At 45.3% G+C, this 21,821-nt stretch overlaps 1 protein-coding gene across 13 annotated transcripts in view; it reads left to right on the top strand.

Moving 5' to 3' along the window:
- The window catches only part of PIAS2 (protein inhibitor of activated STAT 2), a 75,540-nt gene that overhangs the window by 25,060 nt on the left and 28,659 nt on the right, over positions 1–21,821 (top strand). For 12 of the 13 annotated variants that reach the window (XR_008314804.1, XM_053289080.1, XM_053289081.1 and 9 more), the window contains 8 exons: positions 857–1,331; positions 6,492–6,576; positions 9,333–9,383; positions 9,490–9,580; positions 10,797–10,931; positions 11,376–11,481; positions 19,259–19,332; positions 21,469–21,629. Coding sequence is in view for 12 of the 13 variants with exons in the window: in XM_053289080.1 (XP_053145055.1) it covers positions 857–1,331; positions 6,492–6,576; positions 9,333–9,383; positions 9,490–9,580; positions 10,797–10,931; positions 11,376–11,481; positions 19,259–19,332; positions 21,469–21,629 (1,178 nt within the window). In the remaining variant the exon portion in view is untranslated. Of the gene's footprint in view, positions 1–856; positions 1,332–6,491; positions 6,577–9,332; positions 9,384–9,489; positions 9,581–10,796; positions 10,932–11,375; positions 11,482–19,258; positions 19,333–21,468; positions 21,634–21,821 lie in introns of those variants that run through there. The other variant, XM_053289086.1, reaches the window with a different exon arrangement.

Genomic DNA, 21,821 nt, shown 5'->3' with positions numbered 1-21,821 from the left:
ATCTGTTTCCTTTCCTAGAGGACTGTCTCCCCTGAGGTGTTGTGCTAGTTACATTCCTCAAGGGTTTTTCCTTACCTGGGGTTGTTTGGACTTGTTCATTGTTGCGCTGTTGTTGTTTCTCTTTCGAAGTCTTCCTTCTTTTGCACCATAGTCTGCTATGACATGAGCTTCAATCTGGGAACCAAGGGGCTGGCTACTCCCATGGGATGACATAAGCAAGTTTTCTATTGGCCCTGGCTCTTGAGTGGGTGGGAGGATCTACCCAGTATTCAGGATACACTCCCTACTGCTGAAGAGAATGACCTTTCAGGTCAGTGCCAACATATCATTTGTAAGATGTATGACACGAAGGGCAAAAACTTGCACAGAAGTTGACTTTAAAATTGTTGGAATCCTATTTTAAATACCTGTTTAAATTTGCATTTTACTTGTAATGTTGTAATTGGTGCATATTGACAGGAGTAAAATTGGTTTTGCTCAGTTTAGCTATTTGAGTGGAAGCTATTGGCAGTAACTGAATAAATAGCTATGATGTCAGAATATTGGTTCTTTTTGTCATAGTGTGGGGTGGGACTACAGCCACAGCGCCATGATAGTGCAGTCTTTTCTGTAGTGACTTGGTTGGGCAGATCAAGTAAGGCTAAGCCATAAAGGCTTGACTTGTGGCCCCACCAGTGTGTGCTATGGCATCGTTATCATATGTTGTAGTTGAGACTTTAAGAAAATGGAAAGTGTGGAAAGAGTTACTAGTGAATGTCTGCATCTCTTTTTATTTTAGATCTTCAGACCTGTGTGTGTTGTGCCCCTAACTCAATATATTGTGCTTGACATGCTGCTAATCTGTTTTCCCTCTTAGAATATGGTATCAAGTTTTCGGGTCTCTGAACTACAAGTGCTGTTGGGTTTTGCGGGACGTAACAAAAGTGGGCGCAAACATGACCTCCTGATGAGGGCATTGCACTTGCTGAAGAGTGGCTGTAGCCCGGCAGTTCAGATCAAGATCCGAGAACTCTACAGGCGACGGTATCCCAGGGCAATAGAAGGCCTTTCAGACTTATCTGCTATAAAACCTTCAGTCTTCAGTTTGGATAGTAGCTCTTCTCCTGTGGAAACTGACTTGGCTGTTGCTGGACTCCACCCAATACCATCGACTTCAGTCACTCCTCAGTCCCCTTCCTCACCTCTTGGTTCAGTGCTACTTCAGGACACGAAGCCTCGCTTTGAGATGCAGCAGCCATCTCCTCCCATTCCTCCGGTGCATCCTGATGTTCAGCTGAAGAGCCTCCCCTTTTATGATGTGCTTGATGTTCTTATCAAACCTACTAGCTTAGGTAAGTGTTAGAATGTTGCAACATAATTTGGTTGATTTGGTTAAGATACGAGCAAGCCTTTACTCATACTGAAATGTGCTTCTTGCCATATGCACAGTCACTGCAGAACTTGGAATCCATGGCACAATGGCATGTTCTGAAGTTTGCATGTATGCTAGGGAACTTGTAAACATTTTCCCTGCGTATTGCTTCAGTATGACCAAGGTCTTTCTGACATCTTGCTCATGAAAGCCTTGCAGTGGCATAGCATGGCTTGTTATGTGTACAAGCTGCAGTGATCTCACTCTTCTTCTCATCCTCATTTGTGCAAAGGAAGGAGATTAGTTTATAATTGATAGCAAACCATAGTTTCCCATTTTATCCAAATACAGGAAAGTGGTTCTAATGTAAGCTTATTCAGAATCCAAGAAGTCAAACTGTGGTTTATCCATGTGTCTGAACCAGGACAGTGTGAGTAATGTCCAAGTCAGTTTTCATTGTAATGCATGAAATGTGTGCTAAAACTTCACTTCTGTGAGGAAGGAATGACTGAAACAAGGTTTGAATGGGTGCACTGACACAATAGATAAAGGAATTCCAAAGTGTAGAAAAACATATGGGTAGGGCAGAAAACTTCAAATACCGCATGTAAAGCCATACCATGGACATAATGCTGCAAAAGAATTTTCCATGGGGAATAAGCCCTGCCTTCTCTCAAGTTGCTGGTGTACCATGTTGTGCAGCAATCTTGGAATGGTAACAAAGTTGCTAGAAGATTGAGGGTTCATTTAAGGAGTATCAGTGGACCTAAGCACCAAAAACCTGAAAGGGAAGTCCTTTAATTAGATTGAGGACTGTCAGTGGTGGAGTATGTGCTTTGCGTGCGGAGAGCCCCAGATTCAATCCCCAGCATCTCCAGGTAGGACTGGGGAAAATTCCTGTCTGGAGAGCCACTGCCAGTTACTGTAGACAATACTGAGCTAGGTGGACTAAAGGTCTGACACTATATACAAGGCAGATTTCTGTGTCCTAATGCATTTAATTTAACCAGCTCTAATTGGGGTCCACCCTCCTCTGCTAATTTTGGTCATGAGAGTGACTCAAAAGATTGAACAACTGACCCTAGTTACAATTAATATGAAACTATTAGCCTGCCAAATTCCTCCAGAGTGCAAAATATACTTGCTTAGAACTGATACTAGTAGCCAAATATCTAAAGTTACCTACATAGAGATGAGTGATTATACATTTAATGTATGTTAGACTAGGAACAGCTCATCTAATTTAATGTCACTGTTTTTGCCAAATCGGGAAAAGTGCAACCCTTTTTCCCCCCTGAGTAGGAGATCCTCATGATGGGTATTATACTGCGCATGCCCGAGACAGGACTGGACCACGTGCTTGCTTTGTGGGCGTTACTGCCTCCTAGTTCTGTCTCGCTCAGGACAGGTCGTATGGGAGAGAGCTCTTCTGACCAAGTTTGTGTCCTCTTTATTCTATGCTCTTTCTGTCCTTCGGCAGGCATTGGAGGCTTTATTGTTTGATATCGTTTTCTGTTAACTTAAAGGAGCACTTCGCTCCATTGTTCTACCCCGTTTTCTGTTCTTCTTTTCCCCGCTGCCTCTCCTAATAGTGTGCAAAGGCGGGAAGGGGGTCAGCCTCCACTTTTTCGGCACCAATTTTTCCTTCAACCAAATTACATTTCTTTATTTCGATTTGAAGCAATTGTCTCACCTAAAGTTTTTTCGATTTGTTTTTTCCTCTTTGGTCGGCATCTCCCCGCCATGGAGCCCGCCCACGCGGACGAGATCCTACAAGGGTCTCTTTCCGAAGCCTCGCAGCTACCGCAGTCTCTGGGCAATGCGAGCTCCAAGGCAGACTATGCCGCAGCTCAGCCTGGCGTCTCCGCTCTCCCCCGGGCCGCAAAAACGACAGCTTCAGCCAGCGCAGGCTCACAGATTGACGCAACCGCGGCTCAGCCCGGCATCTCCGATTCCGCCCGAAAGCGACAGCCTTAGCGTCGCAACAGTCAGGGGCGCAGCAGTCTGAACTGCCTGCAACCAAAGCTCCCATAAAGAAGAAAAAGAAGAAAGACAACCATCGGGGTGAAGGGAGGAAGCGCCTCAGCGCGCGCCTATTAATACAAGCAGTTTGCCGCAAATCAAAAGCAAAAGTGGCTAAAAATGGCGCCAAACATAGAGCGGAGACCAACAAATGCACACCAGTGGATGGAGGCGATCGGAGCCCGGTGGGCATGTACCGACGCCTGTCCCACAGCCCCTTGCGAACCCAGAGATTGTGGGGGAAATTGCTAGCCTGCGCTGTCCCCCCACGCTGCCTGCATCATCACCCACTCCTCAGGAGCGGCACTTCTCTTGTGGCTCCGAGTCCCAATACAGGGGCACCATTGTCTGTTAACTGTCCTAAGGAAAACCAATCCGCCCCCACGGGACCAATTCAGATTTCCGTCCCTCAGGACAATAACCCTGGTGTGGGGCAAGTGTGACACGGGTAAACTCTCGTCCTCCTTGCCTGACTCTAGCCCACATCGCAGGGCTATTCCTAGCCTACTCTAGCCCACGTTGCAGGTTGGGGGGCCACTGCCATGGTCAACTAACTCAGGGTTCTTGGTCTACAAGGGAAACCAGACGACCGATCAATTGTTTCGAACTTAGAGCGGCCTGACTGGTACTCCAAAACTTCCTCCACGTGGTCCGGAACCAACACGTTCTACTCAGAACCGACAATGTCACGGTAAAGGCACACATCAATCGACAAGGGGCACGAGGTCCAGACAACTGATGAGGGAAACGGACCGTCTGTTTCGTTGGGCGGAAAACAATCTACAGTCTATCTCATCGGAACATCTAAAGGGCAAAGAGAACCGTTTAGCAGACTGGCTCAGCCGCACCTCTCTGGACCCAGGCGACTGGGCGTTGCACCCGGCAGTATTCCAACAGATCACGCAGGTGCTGGGGACCCCACAAGTGGACCTGTTTGCATCCCCAGCCAACCATCAGCTGCAATGCTACTTCTCCAGGTACCACTCACCTCTAGCGGAAGGAATCGACGCACTCCACATCTCATGGCCAAGGGTTCTGCTCTACGCCTTCCCTCCCACGTCAATAATAATGAAAGTCATCAGGAAGTTGAGGCTCGAAAAAGCAGAACTCATTCTAGTTGTTCCTCACTGGTCCCGCAGACCGTGGTTTCCAGATCTAGTCGAACTGGCAGTCGGATCTCCATGGTTTCTACCACCTCGGAAAGACCTACTCAGTCAAGGGCCGAACCTCCATCCCGATCCCCAATGGCTACAGCTGTCCGCCTGGAGGTTGAGCGCTCGCGCCTAGAGGCCGAAGGTTACTCCCGCCAAGTTCAGAATACCATCCTAGCATCCAGACGACAGTCTACCATTCGTATCTATCAGGCTACCTGGTCAACCTTCCGCAAATGGTCCTTAGCACGCCAGCAAGACCCAATATCTGCAGGGATTCCAGAGGTTCTAACTTTCCTACAATCCGGCTTAGACTTACAGTTACGCCCAAACACTCTCCGTCGGCAGGCCTCTGCGCTCGCATCCGTGCTCCATATCTCGACCTTCGGCACCACCCAAGCCTCTCTTCACCCTCATATCTCTAAGTTTCTGAAGGGAGCAGCTAATCTAGCCCCTCCCCCTATCCGATGGTTTCCCTCATGGAACCTCAATAAAGTACTGAACGCGCTTACCAAGTCACCATTCGAACCACTAGCATCTATTCCGCTGAAAATATTGACATTCAAAGTCCTATTCCTTGTGGCGATTACGTCAGCCCGAAGGGTTTCCGAGTTAAGCGCACTTTCTGTGGCAGAGGAGTTTTGCACTTTCCAATCCGACGCCGTACATCTCCGTTTAGACCCTACCTTCTTACCCAAAGTTAATTCTGTATTTCACAGATCCCAGGTTATAGTCCTCCCATCCTTCTGTCCATCCCCATCCCACCCCAAGGAAAAACTTTGGCACCATTTGGATGTCCACAGGGCTCTGCGGACATACATCCGTAGAACTAGAGACATTAGACGTTCAGATGCACCCTTTGTCTCCTTCCACCCACCTACCTTGGGAAAGAATAGCACTTAGCAATAGCAATAGCACTTACATTTATATACCGCTTTATAGCCAGAGCGCTCTAAGCGGTTTACAATGATTTAGCATATTGCCCCCAACATTCTGGGTACTCATTTTACCGACCTGGGAAGGATGGAAGGCTGAGTCAACCTTGAGCCCCTGGTCAGGATCGAACTTGTAACCTTCTGGTTACAGGGCAGCAGTTTTACCACTGTGCCACCAGGGCACAGTGGAAGGTATCCAAAGCCACGCTTGGAAGGTATCCAAAGCCACGCTTGCCAAATGGATCAAATCCTGCATCGTCTTGGCATATTCTGTTCTCAACATCCCTCCACCAGGTGGCATCACGGCACATTCCACTAGGAGTGCTGCCGCGTCTGCAGCACTCGCAGCCCACGTCCCATTGCAGGAAATCTGCAGAGCAGCAACTTGGACGTCTCTCACCCCGTTTATCAAACACTATAAAATATCGGGTTTCTCTGACGCCCAGGCGGAATTTGGCCGCACAGTTCTCCAACAAGTGTTGTAAGATACAGCTTCCCATCCCTGGGACATCTCTTCTGCAGCTTGGGCAAGTCCCATCATGAGGATCTTCTACTCAGGGGAAAAAGGAACATTGGTCTTACCGTGAAGGGTTCTTTTCCCCTGAAGTAGGAGATCCTCAGCCCCTCCCTGACTGTATCTCTTAGTCCAAACGTGGGTATTGGGGATTTAGCCAGACGATTTCGCGTCTGGCGGGGACCAGAGGCAACCCTCAGGGTTCATCAGTATATAGTATGTTCCTCTGTTACTACTGTCTGTCATTATTATCTGTTTTCTTCGAGCTTTCTCTACAAATCACTACTTACCTCGCTCGTCAGCCCTGGAACTGGGCTAGGAGGCAGTAACGCCCACAAAGCAATCACGTGGTCCAGTCCTGTCTTGGGCATGCGCAGTATAATACCCATCATGAGGATCTCCTACTTCAGGGAAAAAGAACCCTTCACGGTAAGACCAATGTTCCTTTCTCTGCTGTGTTCTTTAGACATTTCCAGTGGATAATCACAGCAAAAACCTCTTTTCTGTGTCTCTTTCAGTACAAAGCAGTATTCAGAGGTTCCAAGAAAAGTTCTTTATCTTTGCTTTAACACCTCAACAAGTCAGAGAAATCTGCATTTCCAGGTAACAGAAGAATGTTTAGCCTGAGTTTTTTTTTAATGTAATGTAATTTTTTGATAAAATTTCAGGGAAATGGAACACTAAGAAGAAAAACGCTTTGGTTTTTGGGTTACCTCTGGACATAATTTTCTCCCCTTGTAAAATGGCAAATATATTCAGTACTCTGAAGCAGAATTGTTCCCTGCCCTACATTCCAGCAATCTCTTTTAGTATAATGAGTATGGGAGTTAGTCCCATATTGCAGTGCTCTTTTTGTAGCATGGACAGATTTTTATCGGGTTACAGCAAGATGGTGCAGCTTGTCAGAAACAAGAATCCTATTGGAAATGTATGAAACTTGATGACAGCAGCTAACTTGTAAGTTCATTTACATGTCCTGTAATTTGTGTCAATGTGGTGAGTGATGGTCCATGGCAAGTAGATACATAACACTTTGGCTGTACTCTGTCATCTGCTCAACTACAATGAATTGACCCAGCAATCATGAGGCTTGGAAGCACTAGTGCACAGGTCAAGGGTGTCCATAAAACCGGAACCAGTGGTTCGGTTTGAATTTGAACCAGACTCGAACTGGGGGCCGCCGGTTCAAGTACCGATTTTGTCAAATCAGCAGCTGGTCTGGTTTGAATTGAAACTGGTTCAAGTTGGTTCTTCCACAGGGAATACTGGGAATTCGAACTGGCCCATTATTCCCTATGGGTAGGCCTAGGGACACCAAAACGGCTTGAGTGGTAGGGCATAGGAAGCTGCCATATACTGAGTAAGACCATTGGTCAGTCTAGCTCAGTATTGTCTACACAGACTGGCAGCGTCTTCTCCAAGGTTGTAGGCAGGACTCTCTCTCAGCCCTATCTTGGAGATGCCAGAGAGGGAACTTGGAACCTAAATGCTCTTCCCAGAGTGGCTCCATCCCCTAAAGGGAATATCTTACAGTGCTCACATGTAGTCTCCACTGTTTCCTCCAGCAGCAGTCGACTCCTCTTCCCCTCCCAACAAAAAAAGAGGAGGTTCTTCTCTGATAGGGCTTCCCCCACTACTTCCACCTCAGCCATAGGCGGCTGTACTGCAGGAGCAGGTGTCATTGGAAACAATAGCCTGCATGCAACTGTCTCTAGGGCAACACTGGTGACTTGGGCAGTAAGCCTCTCTTGCCACCCTCGCCCCAAACGAGCATCACCCCTCCTTCTGCCCACAGCCCTGCTCCTAGCCCTGCCCCCAAACTAGGCCTTTTAAAAAAAGAAAACAACTAAACACCAGAACACCAAAAGCACAAAAAATCAACTGAGACTGAACCTAAATCTAAACCAAAAGCACTTAAACCTATTATTATTATTATTTCTTGTTTACACAGGCAGACAGGTGTTATTGACTGGTTTGTTTTATCCAGACATCGAGTCCTTCCCAAGGACCTGGGATGGCTGAATTTTATTGTCAATTGTTATAGATATCGTCGCAGAATATAGGCTGTTCCCAGTAAAGCTGCTTTTTGTAATTGGCTGATGGTGATTTCTGTGGCCCCTATGGTGTTGAGGTGCTCTTCAAGGTCTTTTGGAACTGCACCCAGGGCGCCAATTACCACTGGGACTATTTTGGTCTTTTTCTGCCACAGCCTTTCAATTTCAATTTGAAGATCTTTGTATTTGGTTGCTGCTGTTGTTGTTGTTATTTCTATTTCTATACCACCCTTCCAAAAATGCCTCAGGGCGGTTTACACAGAGAAACAAATAAATAAATAAATTTGTATTTACAATTAGCAAGATAAACTTGAAAAGCACTTAAAAAGCCAATTAATAAAACTCCAAACCCACAATTGCACAAACCCTTCCAAACTAATGAACCAAAAATTACAAAAGCCGTGTGTGTGTCTCTCCAATCTGACGCAACAAGGCAATCCACAGCAAAGGAGCATCATCATCATTTTTTACAAAAGGCAGGCACAGCAAGGTCACTAGGGTAAGGTAATCCGAAGAAAAAGGGACACAGAAAGGTCAGGGGTCCACAGAAGCAACAGGGCTCCAGAGTAGCGTGGCAGGGCTCTTTTTCAGAAGCCAGAGCAAGAGTAGGCAGGCACTACCTGATTTTAAATACATTTGAAACTCCCCCCCCCCCCCCACTTAGCCAATGGGGGCAGAGTTGCCCTGACAACACTGATTTGAACGACAACAAGCCAACCTGGGGAAAGGAGATCGCTAGTCATTCAGAAGACAGTGTTAGAAAACCAATAGCAAGGGCAGGATTTTGGTATGCATGGCACACAAAATGGTGGCTGCCATGCCATGTTAGAACCTTTGTATTGGTTTTATTTGAACCAGGCTCACCTCAGTTCAAATTTGGAGCAGTCTCCTCTTTTTGGGATCCAGATCAAATCGAATTGGTTCTGCACATCCCTAGCACTAGTTATCTCCCCTGCCCCCCCGGCCAGTATTTAATTCTTCAGAGCGTGTTTGTCAGATTGCGCACAAGTTCATCTCTGCTATTGTAAAGACCCAACCATACGTTGTTTACATATAGCTTTGCTCATTGTAGTCGGCAAAAAAATGGTTGCTGTATAAGTAGCTGCCCAAAATAAGCGTGTGCAGCTATAAGTAGAGTGCACAGGGTTGTGGATATACCCTCTTGAAGTTAAGTAATAGCACACATTGGGAACTGGAAGATACTCATTTAGCATGTGGGTGCTTATCCTTCCTGTATGAGAGGTGGTCCTACTGATGAAAACAACCTTGAGACTCTCTGAATAACTGCTACTTTTGTTGTAACAGGGACTTTTTGCCAGGGGGCAGAAGAGATTACACTGTACAAGTTCAGCTGAGGTAACTTCAACTTTTTACATAGATGTATACAAGCCTTTTAATTGGAGTACATTTTAACTTGGAATGCTCATATTGTCATTTCACAAGATTTTCTTGTTTTAAATAGATTGTGCCTGGCAGAGACGAGTTGCCCTCAAGAAGATAACTACCCCAGTAGCTTGTGCATAAAAGTAAATGGGAAACTCTTTCCATTACCAGTAAGTTCTTGACACTTTTGGTTGGATTTACTTTGGAACTAAATATATTCTAAACTTGATAGGCCAGCACAAAGGGGGTGTTGTGGTATATGCCACACAGCTTTGTACCTCAGCATCCCAAGGGTAAGATTATGGAGGCTGCATGACTAATATTGCAATCTGTGGACTTCTCTGAATAGATATACAGGCGGACCTCTATTTTTGGGGTTCCGTTCCGTGGCTGTGCCATGGATATGGAAACCATGAATATAGAAGCATTGATCCCTATGGGATCATGGGGGTTAGTTTCCCAGTCGGCCATTTTCTACTGAAAATGGCTGAAAATCCCCTGGTTTTTCCAGGGGGGATCTCCTTGGCAGTTTCTGCTGCTCCCACCGAAATTGCCCAATTTTTATGGGGGCGGGAGCTTCTTACCTTGCTCTGCTGCTCCCCTCGAGTCTTGCTGTGCCCCCAAATGGCCAAAAATCACGGGTTTTTTTGACAGGAGCCATTTTGTGACTCTGATTCCTAAAATGGCGGCTGGAAATTACTTCTGTGGTCATTTCTGACCACCTGCGGATATGCCAGGTCAACGTGGGTTTTTGTGTTTGTGTCATTTTCCTGACTGTGGATACCGAAACCCTAGGTAAGGAGGTCGACCTGTATTTTAAAAATTACATAGTATAGCTGATCCTGCGCAGAACAACTGCACCTCTAGTTCTCCCTGTCTCTCCTCCCCATCTTCATTCTTCCCACGCCTCAGGCCATTCTCCCACTCTGCTTTCTCTCCCTGCCGGCCTGGCCGGCGCTTTCCCTCACCCGCCTGGCCCCTGTTGCCATCCAGGCAGCTGCTTGCAAACTCTTGCGAGAGCTGCCACACATGGATTAGTGACGAGTACGCCTTGGAGATATAGATATAGATATATAAAAGATATTGCATAGTATTTTTTCAAGTTCCATTCCCTTTCTCACAACTTGGGATTTCTCATTTATATTTTATTTATCTGGTTTTAAGCAACGGGAATGGCAAGATACCGTAATTGTTTGATGCCATAGGTTTCCTTCCTCCCAGCAGTGCTTTGAGCAGGCCAACTCTTCCAGGTATCTGTCAGATTTTAAATGATGTGACCCTTTCCCCCCTCTAAAGTTGTTGGTTCAGGCTGCAGTCCTGTGCATGTTTTACTCATGAATAAGCCTTATAAATACAAGAAAACATGGTTTTCTTTCTCCTTTCCAGGGATATGCACCACCCCCCAAAAATGGGATTGAGCAAAAGAGACCTGGGCGCCCCTTGAATATTACGTCTTTAGTCAGGCTATCCTCTGCAGTGCCAAATCAGATTTCTATATCCTGGGCATCTGAAATCGGAAAAGTAAGCTGAAAGCTGTTTGTATGCTCTAAAGTGTCTTCATGTAAACTGTTATGGAATTGTTTCAGATGAAAAGTATTAACACACTAAGACACTGGAGAGAGTGTTTTCATGCATGTGGTTAAAATGGTTGTGATGGATGAGCATGGGGCCATAGCTCGATGGTAGACCTTCCACTTTGCATGCAGAAGGTCCCAGGTTCAGTCCCTGGCAGCATCTCCAGGTGGGACTGGTGAAAACAACTGTCTGAAACCTTGGAGAGCTGCTACCGGTCAACAAGAGACAGTACTGAGCTAGATGGACCAGTGGTGTAAGGCAGCTTCCTATGTCCCTATGCTTTTGTGTGTTAACGTACCTTTGTGCCTGCTGTAAATAGACTGTTTTATTTCTCCATGACACAACTGGATTTTCTCATCCTGACATGCATTCTTTTCCTCCCCCCGGTAGAGTTACTCTATGTCTGTGTATCTTGTACGCCAGCTCACTTCAGCCATGTTGCTGCAGAGGCTGAAGATGAAAGGCATTCGAAACCCTGACCATTCAAGGGCACTGAGTGAGTAGAAGGACTCTTAGTTTCTTCTTCTTCTTAGTAACCTGATTGTAATTGACTCAGAATTTCTCTAGTGTATTCCTGTGTGTTTTATTACATCTATATGCCACTCTTCCTCCAGGAAGCTTGGGCAGTGTGGATGATTTTATCCTCACAACAACCCTGTGAGGTAAGTTAGGCAAGTGTGAGTGACTGGCTCAGTGTTGCCCATTGAGCTTCGTGACTGAGCAGGGACTTGATCTTGGATCTCCCAGGTGCTGACTAATACACTGTGTTGGATAACAAAAGTGGTTTGCTGGCTCTGCATCAGTAATTCTTGATTCAATTTGAGGAGGAGCAGGAGACTCCTAGAGCAGAGGAGAGAATAGCTTTTTTAAAACTTGGATTTAGAATGGACTGAGATGCAAAATGTTCTCTTAGCTTACTGAAGCATTGGGCAATATTTGACCATGAGCAATGGTATTAGCAGGTTATTTTGACTAGTCAGCATTGGTTGCTAGGCCGCTAAGTTACTATTGTGCTCAATCTGTGGTCATTGGGTAAGGCAAAGTACTAGTCTGTTTCCCACTGTGGCACTTTTAAAAATTGCCTTCTGAAAAGTTTAGGTATACTGCCTAGAGAGAAATCCTGCAGACCCTACTGAAGCTGGTGCTCTCACCTGCTCAGTTGAAGATATTAATTCTGCAAGCACAGTCCTCGGGGACATTGGGCCTACTCCAGGCAGATAGCTAGGTTGGAAGTTGTGTGCAAGGCTCTCTTGTGCTGCTTTAAGCTGGGCTGCCGCCATTTGCAGCCCTGGAGTACTTCCGTACTTCATTCTACTCCTGCTGCTGCCTCCGTAACAAGAGAGAAGCAGCAGCTGCACTTGCCAGTATGGCACATAGCAGCCATTGGGTGGAGGCGCAGAGTCTGTCCACCAAGTACCTGTGGCTGACCCCTACTCTGCGTGCATTTGTCCGACAGACTTGGTGTAGGGAATGTATTCTCGGTGGGATACCAGTCTTATACATCAAAGACTGCCCAAAACATGATACAGCATGAAACTTCCTGGTGTTGTCAGTTGAATCTACAAATTGGTGACACAGATTTGAACTATTCTGAAAAGCATTTTTGGTATTTTACTAACAGTTATATTGGCCTGTGCAGATACAATGTTTCACAAACATAAGTTCCTTGACATGATGATCCCATTGTATTCACACAACTGAGGCAATGTACATGCACAGCCACTGCCTCAGTAGAGCTTTCAAGCTTTGCATGATGCTCTTGCTCTGCCCTGCACTTTTGCACTTCCTTTAGGAGAGGTGGTTGGAGCATTGTTGCTGTCAGTTTCTTTCCGACCATGACCACAGCAGCATCGGGAGGAAAAGCTCCAGTTATTTGAGGGGTTTGTTTCCTTCAAGTGCCTGAAAAACAGTCTAATAAAGATTGATTGATTTAAAAACAGTGTGGGAGAGCGCTGTATTAAGTTTGCTCTGTTTTACAATTTTATGACCAATCGGGAAACATTTTAAGCGGTGAGGGGCTTGTAAAGCTAAACTTGCATATACTCCATATTCCCCAGTATGTTCAAGCTCATCTTGTCTTTTGGCTATATAGCCAAAAATTTCCAATTCATTTTTGGAATTTTGTGTCCACTTGCCTGCTGTGATTATATATGTTCAAGGCAGGAGATATAAACCACAGATGCATTTACTAAATTACACTGAAGATCTTGCAAGGGAGGATGAGTGTATGTTCTGTTGTCCACTAGATGTTGGATGACCTCCATCTCATATAGTGACCCAAACTATAACTTCAGATACATTTACAACCTCTGGGTCTCATACCTCAAGAAACCAAAATCTGATATAAGAGCTGATAATCGAACTGGAGATGGCTTGGCAACTACTACCCAAATGATGACAACAATTTCCACTTCTTCTAATTCTCCAATTCAAAACCAGCCAGAGGAAGTGATGAACAAGGAAATTCTGCGGAAGGGGAATCCTTGACAGTCTTTAAGTGAATATGACTGCCCGGAGACTCATCTGAGCCATCATCTGATGATGAAGCTCTAAAAAAGTCTTCAAATTCCCCAAAGGAAGAGTACAGGAATTACCACTCTCTGATTGTAAAAATGGCAAGTACTCTGGGTTTAAATTCCTACAGACTACAAAAACTTCACAACCTACAGCCCTACCAATGCTTCCTGGATTGCTACAAGCATCTAAACAAGTGTGGCAAAAACCATCCAGTACTGCCCCTACTTCCATGGCGAATAATGGAATACAAGAGGAAGATTGTGCTTATCTATTCAAACATCCATCTCTGAATTCTATGGTTGTGGATTATGCCTCTTCATCCAGATCCAATAGGAAACATGCAGCACTTGTGGACAAAGAAAGATGAAAGTTAGATGCAATGGGACATAGGTTCTATTAAACCCCAACCTTATCTTTGCGTATATCGAATTATATGACTTGTATGTCCAGGTATCAACATGAACTTTGGGAGAAATTTCAGGAGACAGCAAATACTAAACAAGAGAATTTGGAAGTTAAGATCAAAGAACTGCAACTAAAATCTCCAGACATCATGAGACCACAGATTAGCACAGTGAGACATTTAAAGGACTGTGAATCTAAGAATATGGCTGAAGGAATTACGCTACACAGGCATGTTTGGTTGTGCTCATCTGCTTTGCAGTACAAGACGAGAGAAGATAGGGGATCTACCTTTTGAAGGAGAAGGTCTGTTCAGTAAAGAGACCGATGAACCCAAGAGAAACTGAAAAAATCTACCAACAGCTAAAAACATTTGCAGTTCTGACAACTCAGCAACATTATGCAACAAAATGTAAACAAACATAATCATCAGCCCAGTCCTATGGAAGATGCAGACAGCAATGAGAGCCAAGACCAGAAGGATTATAGAAAGATAAGAAGACACCAAGGCAGACCCTATATACTTAAAACCAAACAAAATACATCCTGAGAGAAACAAGGCAAGAACAATAAACGGAACTTTTTATATATATGCAAATTGTCATCTAGCCCTTCTGGCATAAGTTCCAATAACTGTAGAACACTATTCCATCTGGGAACAGATAACATCAGACAAGTAAGTACTTTCCATTGTCCAGAAAGGTTATACAATAGAATTTCACACACAACCAGTTTTTCATAGTATCCTATATACCCAACCAACTCCAATCCTATTAAAGGAAATAACAGTCTAGGAGAAAGATGCCATAGAACTGGTCCCCCCAAATGAGCAGATAGGGGGATTCTATTCCAGATATTTCAGATGCCAAAAAAGGATGGGGGTATCCGCCCAGTCATGAATTCACAAGCTTTGAACGACTTATTCAAACCACAAAATTCCGAATGACCTCGATACAGGCCATCCTTCCACAACTAATAAGGGGACAGATTGTTTGTGGCCATAGACTTGAATGGATGTGAGGAGGGCAATAGCCTTCTATTTAGACAGAAGGCCTTCAGGAAAGACAATCTGTTCATCTCCTACAGAGAGGATAAGAAGGGAAAAAGAGAACCCGGCAGATATTGTCAAGGTGGATAGTTTTGGCTATAATGGAGGCTTATAAGAGCCAAGGTATGGAACCACCAACTGACATTAAAGCACATTCTACACATGCAGAGGGGTGTTTGTCAGGGGTGGCTATCAGTGGTCTCTCTAACCTTTTTCATCTGTGTGCGGAATGAGTTTTGTTCTGAGTGGTAGTATCAAGGCAGTGTGCGTGCACCTGCATTCAGAGTGAGGCCTTCCTGATTCAACCTGAGCGGGATCTAAAATTAACTGAGTGGACATCAAATTTGTGAGCGCATGCGCATGCCTTAGAGGGAACACTTGTGGTTATAGAAGATATGCAAAGGGTAGCAACCTGGTCTTCTGATCATCTCTTCAACAAACATCAAACATTATGCCCTGGTCCTAAAGTCTACACAGATGCTTCTTTTGGCAGAGGGGTTCTGAAACAGATTCTAGCATAAGGGACACAAAGATAATTCCTAATCCCTACCTCCACCTATACAGTGACCTTGCTAATCACCCAGCTGTGTGAATACAACCAGTATCACGTCAAGGATAAACAGATTGCTTACCTATAACTAGTGATCCTTGAATAATCCGGGGGTATTCACACGACCCAACCTCCCTCCTCACCACACCTGAGGTAACTGACATTTTCTTATAACTATTAACTATCTAACAGTCCTTATCTCGTTCCTCACAGAATGACTGCTGAGAATGTGACAGTCATCCAGGAACTGAAGGCAACGACGTTCCAACCACCTCTAACGGAAGTGCACTTACGCAGGGCGAAGCAAGAGTGTCATGTGGAGGCTAAAAGTCCTGAGGCGGCTGCACATGCACATTGCCCAAGTTGTGTGAATATAACTGGATCACTCAGGGATCACTAGGAACAGTAAGCAACCTGTCTTCCCTATGAGCTTGCACATTCTGTTATGTACCAGATGGGCTCTGCCTCCTGCTCCCCACAGGGTTGCTCTAATTGGACTGTAGTCAGAGACCTCCCTCAGTGGTTCACTAGACTGTCGCCATGGTCTTCACCATTTCACGATTGGACTATAGTTGAGCTTCACCAATCAATTATTGGACTGTAACTATGGACTTCACCAGTGCATCCTCGGACTATAGCCGGGCTTCACCAGTTTGGATGCTGGACTGTAGCCTAGACTTCACCAGTTACACCTATTGGACTATAGTCAAAGGCTTCACCAACACATATAAAACTTGGGGGAATGTGCAGCTCAGAGGAGTTCAAGGGTGGGCAATGGATTATGAGTGCCCCAACCAGTGGATGTTCAAGGAAACACAAGGAACCAGATATGGGATGTCGCTCGTAACTTTACTTAAAGAAAAAAGGTTCAATGAATTACAGTAGGTGATGGTTCCTGGCAAGCAAAGGCTAAATTTTCTAATCTAACAAGCAAATCTATCTAGTAAGGGGAGGGGGAAAGTTTGTTATCAAGAGGCAGGGAAACCAATGATTGGACAGATCATGGTGGTGTGCCCAGGGGTATTTTGGACTCTGAAGACCTTGTTCTTTGTACTGTTTGTGTGTGAATCATTTTATGCCACTAGGTGTCAGTAATATGCCTATCACTTAAAAAACTTTCATGGAAAGTCTTGTCCATTTGATCTCTAATATAACAGGGTCCATTAAAATCTCTGCTGGAGACTTTCCCAATCTTCCAAAGATTGATTTGAGTGTTCTCTGTGTTAGAGCAGAGACAGACGTACCCGTTCCCAGTGTCTCAAATTTGAGATCCTTGCAGGATAACTCCTGAGGACCTGTTCAGTTCTTAAAATAAAGTCTTAGGTCTTCAATCTAGAGTCATGTGTCATTCTGAAAAAAGGTGCCTCTCAGACACTGGGTTTTCAGACGTTTTGCACTCTGCATATGTTCTAGAGACACCTCTGAGTCAAAGGAACTGAACACTACCCTCTGGTGAACTCTCTGGTTCTTTTGCAAGGTGTATCAATTTTCTTGGCAGAGACACATGAGAGACAGACAGACACCAAACTGTCTTTTAAATGTTTACTAACAAAAGCTTTAACAAAGAAATAAGAGCTAGCATGTGATGTGTGTTGCCTTAATGATTAGCAATAATTAATACAGAAAACCCACTAATAATATCGTGGACTATATCTTAACATTGTAAAACTAGGAGAAAAGCAGGAGGTGAGGCGGGTTTGGAATATCAGAGGGTTCTCAGTGTGGAATTTGAGATTTGGAATATCAGAGGGTTATCGGAGCTGAGTTCTCAAAGAAGTGTCCATATTACCAGGCTTCAGCAGCTTGAGGTGTTGACTGTAGGCTAGGACATAGGTTGGTCTCTCTGGAAGCTGGCCACGGATGTTGAAGAGTCTTGGAACCTCTGAGAGCATTGGCCTGCACACAGGAGATCAGGGGGAAATCTCTATTCTGAATCCTGCCCTTCAGCAGAAATCACAAACAGGGACTCCGTGCTGTCAGTAAGGCCTGGATCGCAACCATCTCCTTCTGGACCACACAGTGCCCATCCAAAAGAGTCAGAAGTCAAAGCCAACCCGCACAAAAATCTGTGTGTCTCTTTTAGCCATTTCACTTCATGCTCTTCTCAGCTCCAAGCAGCTTCAATCCCTCCCTTTTCTACTATTATGGCAAAAAGTATATTTTTGCTTCACTTCATTACACCCTCTATTGTTCTCTGTAGCTAAGATCATTGAATAGGGAACATCATGATTTTTGCTGCAGCTCCAAAGATGAGGGGGTGGGGGGGTGGGGGAGAGAAAGAAGAAGGAAGAGATACAAAAGACCTTATTCATCCTTATTGACAACCCTCTCAAAAGATCTGTGTTACATAGACCTTGCCAGTTCAAGTTACATCACAGATATGCATTGATTGGCATGATTATTACAGAAATCAGGCAGCACAATGCCTGAAGTTAGTACAGCATCTTGATCACAGTTTCAGAAGCCTCTGTGTCAGCATTTCTATGAAAACAGCACAGGCACCCAATTCCTGTAGCTCAAAAGCTTATAGTTCTCCAAAGAATTTCTTGCTTCACGAACAGGCATAATATTCCTCTTAAGTGTGGTTGGGATTTGAGCAGAGCCCACTATATGCACAGCGATTTCTCCTGATGATTAAGATGCTGGGGTGCCTGAAACTAGGGTGTGAGGAACGTTGTAACATTGGAGAGGGTGAAGACTCATCTTCTGGACCTGCCTTCTGATGATCCAACCCAGACCTCACAGTCGTAGACCCTCCTTCACCTTTGATGGTCTTTGCTGGCGGTCAGTTCCCATGTCAGTCAGTGGTGTAAACATTCCATCCTTGATGCCAACCTTCAGGATTCTGGTCTTGGAAGTTGTCCCATTCTCATTTTCTGGTCTGGTTATCAAAGTGTCTGCATTACAATCTTTATCTCTGGCACCCCATGGCTTGATATAGAATGTTTCAAAAGTTGTTGCCATCTTCCCCGATCCTGGCCTTGATTGATAAGCAATAAATGTCAAACAATTGTTCCTCTCCTTCCTGGCCCCTTGGCCATATGAGGGGAGTAGGGATGGGGTTACAGTGGGATTCTTTTCTTATACAGAGTGTGGCTGCCAGGGCCTCAAGAATTGCAGTATTAGCATACATAAGAAGGTAACTGATTTTCTCCAAAGCTATGGTCCTAAGACATAAATGGAAACAGGAAATTTGAGATTCTGCTCAATCTGACTTTCAAAGCTGTGGCTTACAATCAGCAAGGTCATTGGTGAATCTCTCAGCAGTCCTGTGCTCCATCTTCTTGGAGTGATTTCCTCTTTTCACAGCTCTTGGTTTAAACAGTGCCTGCATGCAAATGGAACACAGGTGAGTAAAGTCAAAGCAGCAACTGGGGAAAAGGTCACGGGCACTGGGGGTTCTCATAACAGCCACCCTCCCTTTACCAATTTGGAGATAATTATGGTTAGCATTATGTCTGCATCCATATTTTTCTGCTAAATATAGTTGGCCTAAACCACTCTGAAACCTGCTTCTTACTATGGTTATTGAAAACACTGGTGTATAAGCAGTGCTAACCATAGTTATTTCCAGAACTGAAGTGGGGTGGGGGAGAATGCCTGTGTGAATTCATGGGGTGCACTTGGTTGCCAAATCATGGTTGGCAGACAGCATTGTATCTGCACCACAGACCGTGTGTAGTTCATATTAACTGTATTCTAGCATGGCACTTAAAGGATTTTTTAAAAAAACTCCTCTTTTTCTTTTTAAAATAGTTAAAGAGAAACTCACTGCTGACCCAGATAGTGAAATTGCCACTACCAGTCTGCGGGTATCATTGATGTGTCCTGTAAGTAGAGCTGGAGAAACTCTGAATTACCCTTTTCAGGGAACACTTGTTCTGAGTTAACCTTTCTTGTGATTTGGGTTATGCAGAAGCATGTCGTCAGTTTATACAAGTTACTGTGTCTGCATATTTGATTGATGTAGAATTTTCAGCACAGAATTCAGGTCCTCCTAAAATATTAAGAGAAGGTTCATAAAACTTTACTTAAACCTCTTTTAAAATAACTGTTCTTCTTATGCATTATTACAGGACTGCACAATTTCGGTCCTCCAGCTGTTGTTGACTACAGCTCCTATCATCCCCATCGGTCATGGATGATGGAAGTTGTAGTCAAACATCTGCAGAAGGGCCGAAGCTTTGAAGGCCTGTATTATAGCAAACTTCCATGGGGATTCCAGAAGGGAGGCACCAGAACTCAATGGTCATGCACATGCTTAGTATGCCAAAGGTCCCAGGATTCTCCAGAAAAAAGGGGGCTTGGGCAGCAGGGCTGGAAATACCTCTGAGACGCTGAAGTGCTGTTCCAGACAACATTGGGCTAGATGGGGCAATGCTTTCAGTATAGGTCAGCTCCCAGTGCTCCCTCTAACAGGGATTCCCAGATGTTATTGACTACAACTCTCATAATCCCCAAGCAAAAGCCTTTGCAGCTGAGGATTCTGGTAGTCAACATCTGGGAATCCCTGTTAGAGAGAACTTTGGTACCTTCATTTGCTCACAAGGCTGTGCAGCCGAAACTGTCAACCCAAGTGTCCCTAAATCTAGAAAAGAGAAGGTCACCTCTTAAATGCCATGCTGGAGGGACTGAATCACTTGCCTAGAAATGTCTAGAATAGCGTATACATAGGCATTCATAGGATTTGTTTCGGGGTGGGTAGGGAGCCAGCAACCACCGTTGCCACCACAGAGCAACTGTGGTTGTGGTGGCGGCGGCAGCAGGCGCTGCTCCCCAGCAGCATCCCCTAACCACCATCTTGATCTCCACCACCTGTACCTCCTCCGCCACCAGCCATTGCGGTGCTTGTGACAGAGGAACTAAACAGTACATCTGATGTGTGAAAAGCCAGCCAGGAAATGGTGCATGCACAACTGCTGCCATTGCCCAGCTTGCTTTTCACTTGCGGGGCACGCTGTTTAGTTGCTCTATTGCCAGCGCCACAGTGGACAGAGGCAGCAACAAGGTGGAAGGAACCTCGGGTCTAGGGTGGCATTGTCACAAACATCTGGGAAGGGATGCTTGGAATATCAAACAGCCCTATGAGTGCTTATGAGTAGGTTTGGGTCGAAAGCGGCCCTGCCTGAGTCAGGCCTCCATTAATCTCAGTCCTGCAAGAGATCTGCCTCTCCTCCACCAAGGCCCTACACAATTACCTGGGGTGAAGGGGCAGTGGCAGCAGTGGGCCCTCCAGACTGTGGTGGCAGAGCATCTCTTTCTTACTGAAACTGGGAGTATAAGCCAAGGCAGGGAAAAGATGCTCTGTGATTCAGGGGGCACGTTGTTGCCATCTTAACTTCTCCTATCTCAAATTTATAGGGGCAGTGGGTAGAGGGAAGGGGAGGTAGTGTGGAGATAGGTGACAGGTAAGTACTTCATGAGCAACTGCACAATCTCTCAGAAATCCTTAAGCACATCTAGGATGGGAGAGATCTCATTCTGCTCTTGTCTAGGGTTCTGTCATGGTTCCTGTTGACCAGAGTGCCATTCTGAAGAGGTCCATGATCAGGCCCTCATTCTGCATGTGTGCCCTGCCATTTTATAGTGCTGCCCAGTATTCTATGTAGCCCTGTAGTAAAAACTACTTTTTCCTCGGGAAAATAATGGGGGGAAATAGCTTATGAATAGCTCTTCCTTGCTCTAGATGCCATGAATCAGTTGACTGCTGGGCAGGAGTGCTGGACCCTGGGTGGGGATGGATCCAGGTAGAGCTTACACCTTCCCTACAGATGTTCACACACGCATATAAGCATTGTCAATTGCTGGGTATGTGAGGATCTTAGCTTCAGTCTTTCACAAGCATGGCATTATGTTGTGTTTTTATAAGAGCATCCAATTCTGCTGTCTCAGACAATGGTCCCCACCGCCCAGCTCCCCATCCCTAACTCTGCCTGTCTCTCCTTTCTTTCTGACTTGGTCTCCAGCTGGGGAAAATGAGGCTGACCATTCCCTGCCGTGCTGTTACTTGCACTCACCTGCAGTGTTTTGATGCTGCTCTCTATCTACAAATGAATGAAAAGAAACCCACCTGGATATGTCCTGTGTGTGACAAGAAAGCTGCCTATGAGAGTCTCATCTTAGATGGGTAAGAGAGAGCGGCAATGGGGGAATATCTGTGGTGTTTAACATCCTAAAACCATACGAGGCTCTTGCAAAAGCAGCGCTGGTGCTCCCTGAGCCCCATTTTGCAAATAAATCCAACAGATTGGTCCTCATTACTCCAAAGAGCCACAGTATTGAGCGCAGGCAGACAGCTTGTCCTTGCTGTTGAGAAAAT

The sequence above is a fragment of the Hemicordylus capensis genome, chromosome 2 (genome assembly GCF_027244095.1).
Source record: "Hemicordylus capensis ecotype Gifberg chromosome 2, rHemCap1.1.pri, whole genome shotgun sequence".
Classification (NCBI taxonomy): Eukaryota; Metazoa; Chordata; class Lepidosauria; order Squamata; family Cordylidae; genus Hemicordylus; species Hemicordylus capensis.
This window is presented reverse-complemented; position numbering and strand designations above follow the sequence as displayed.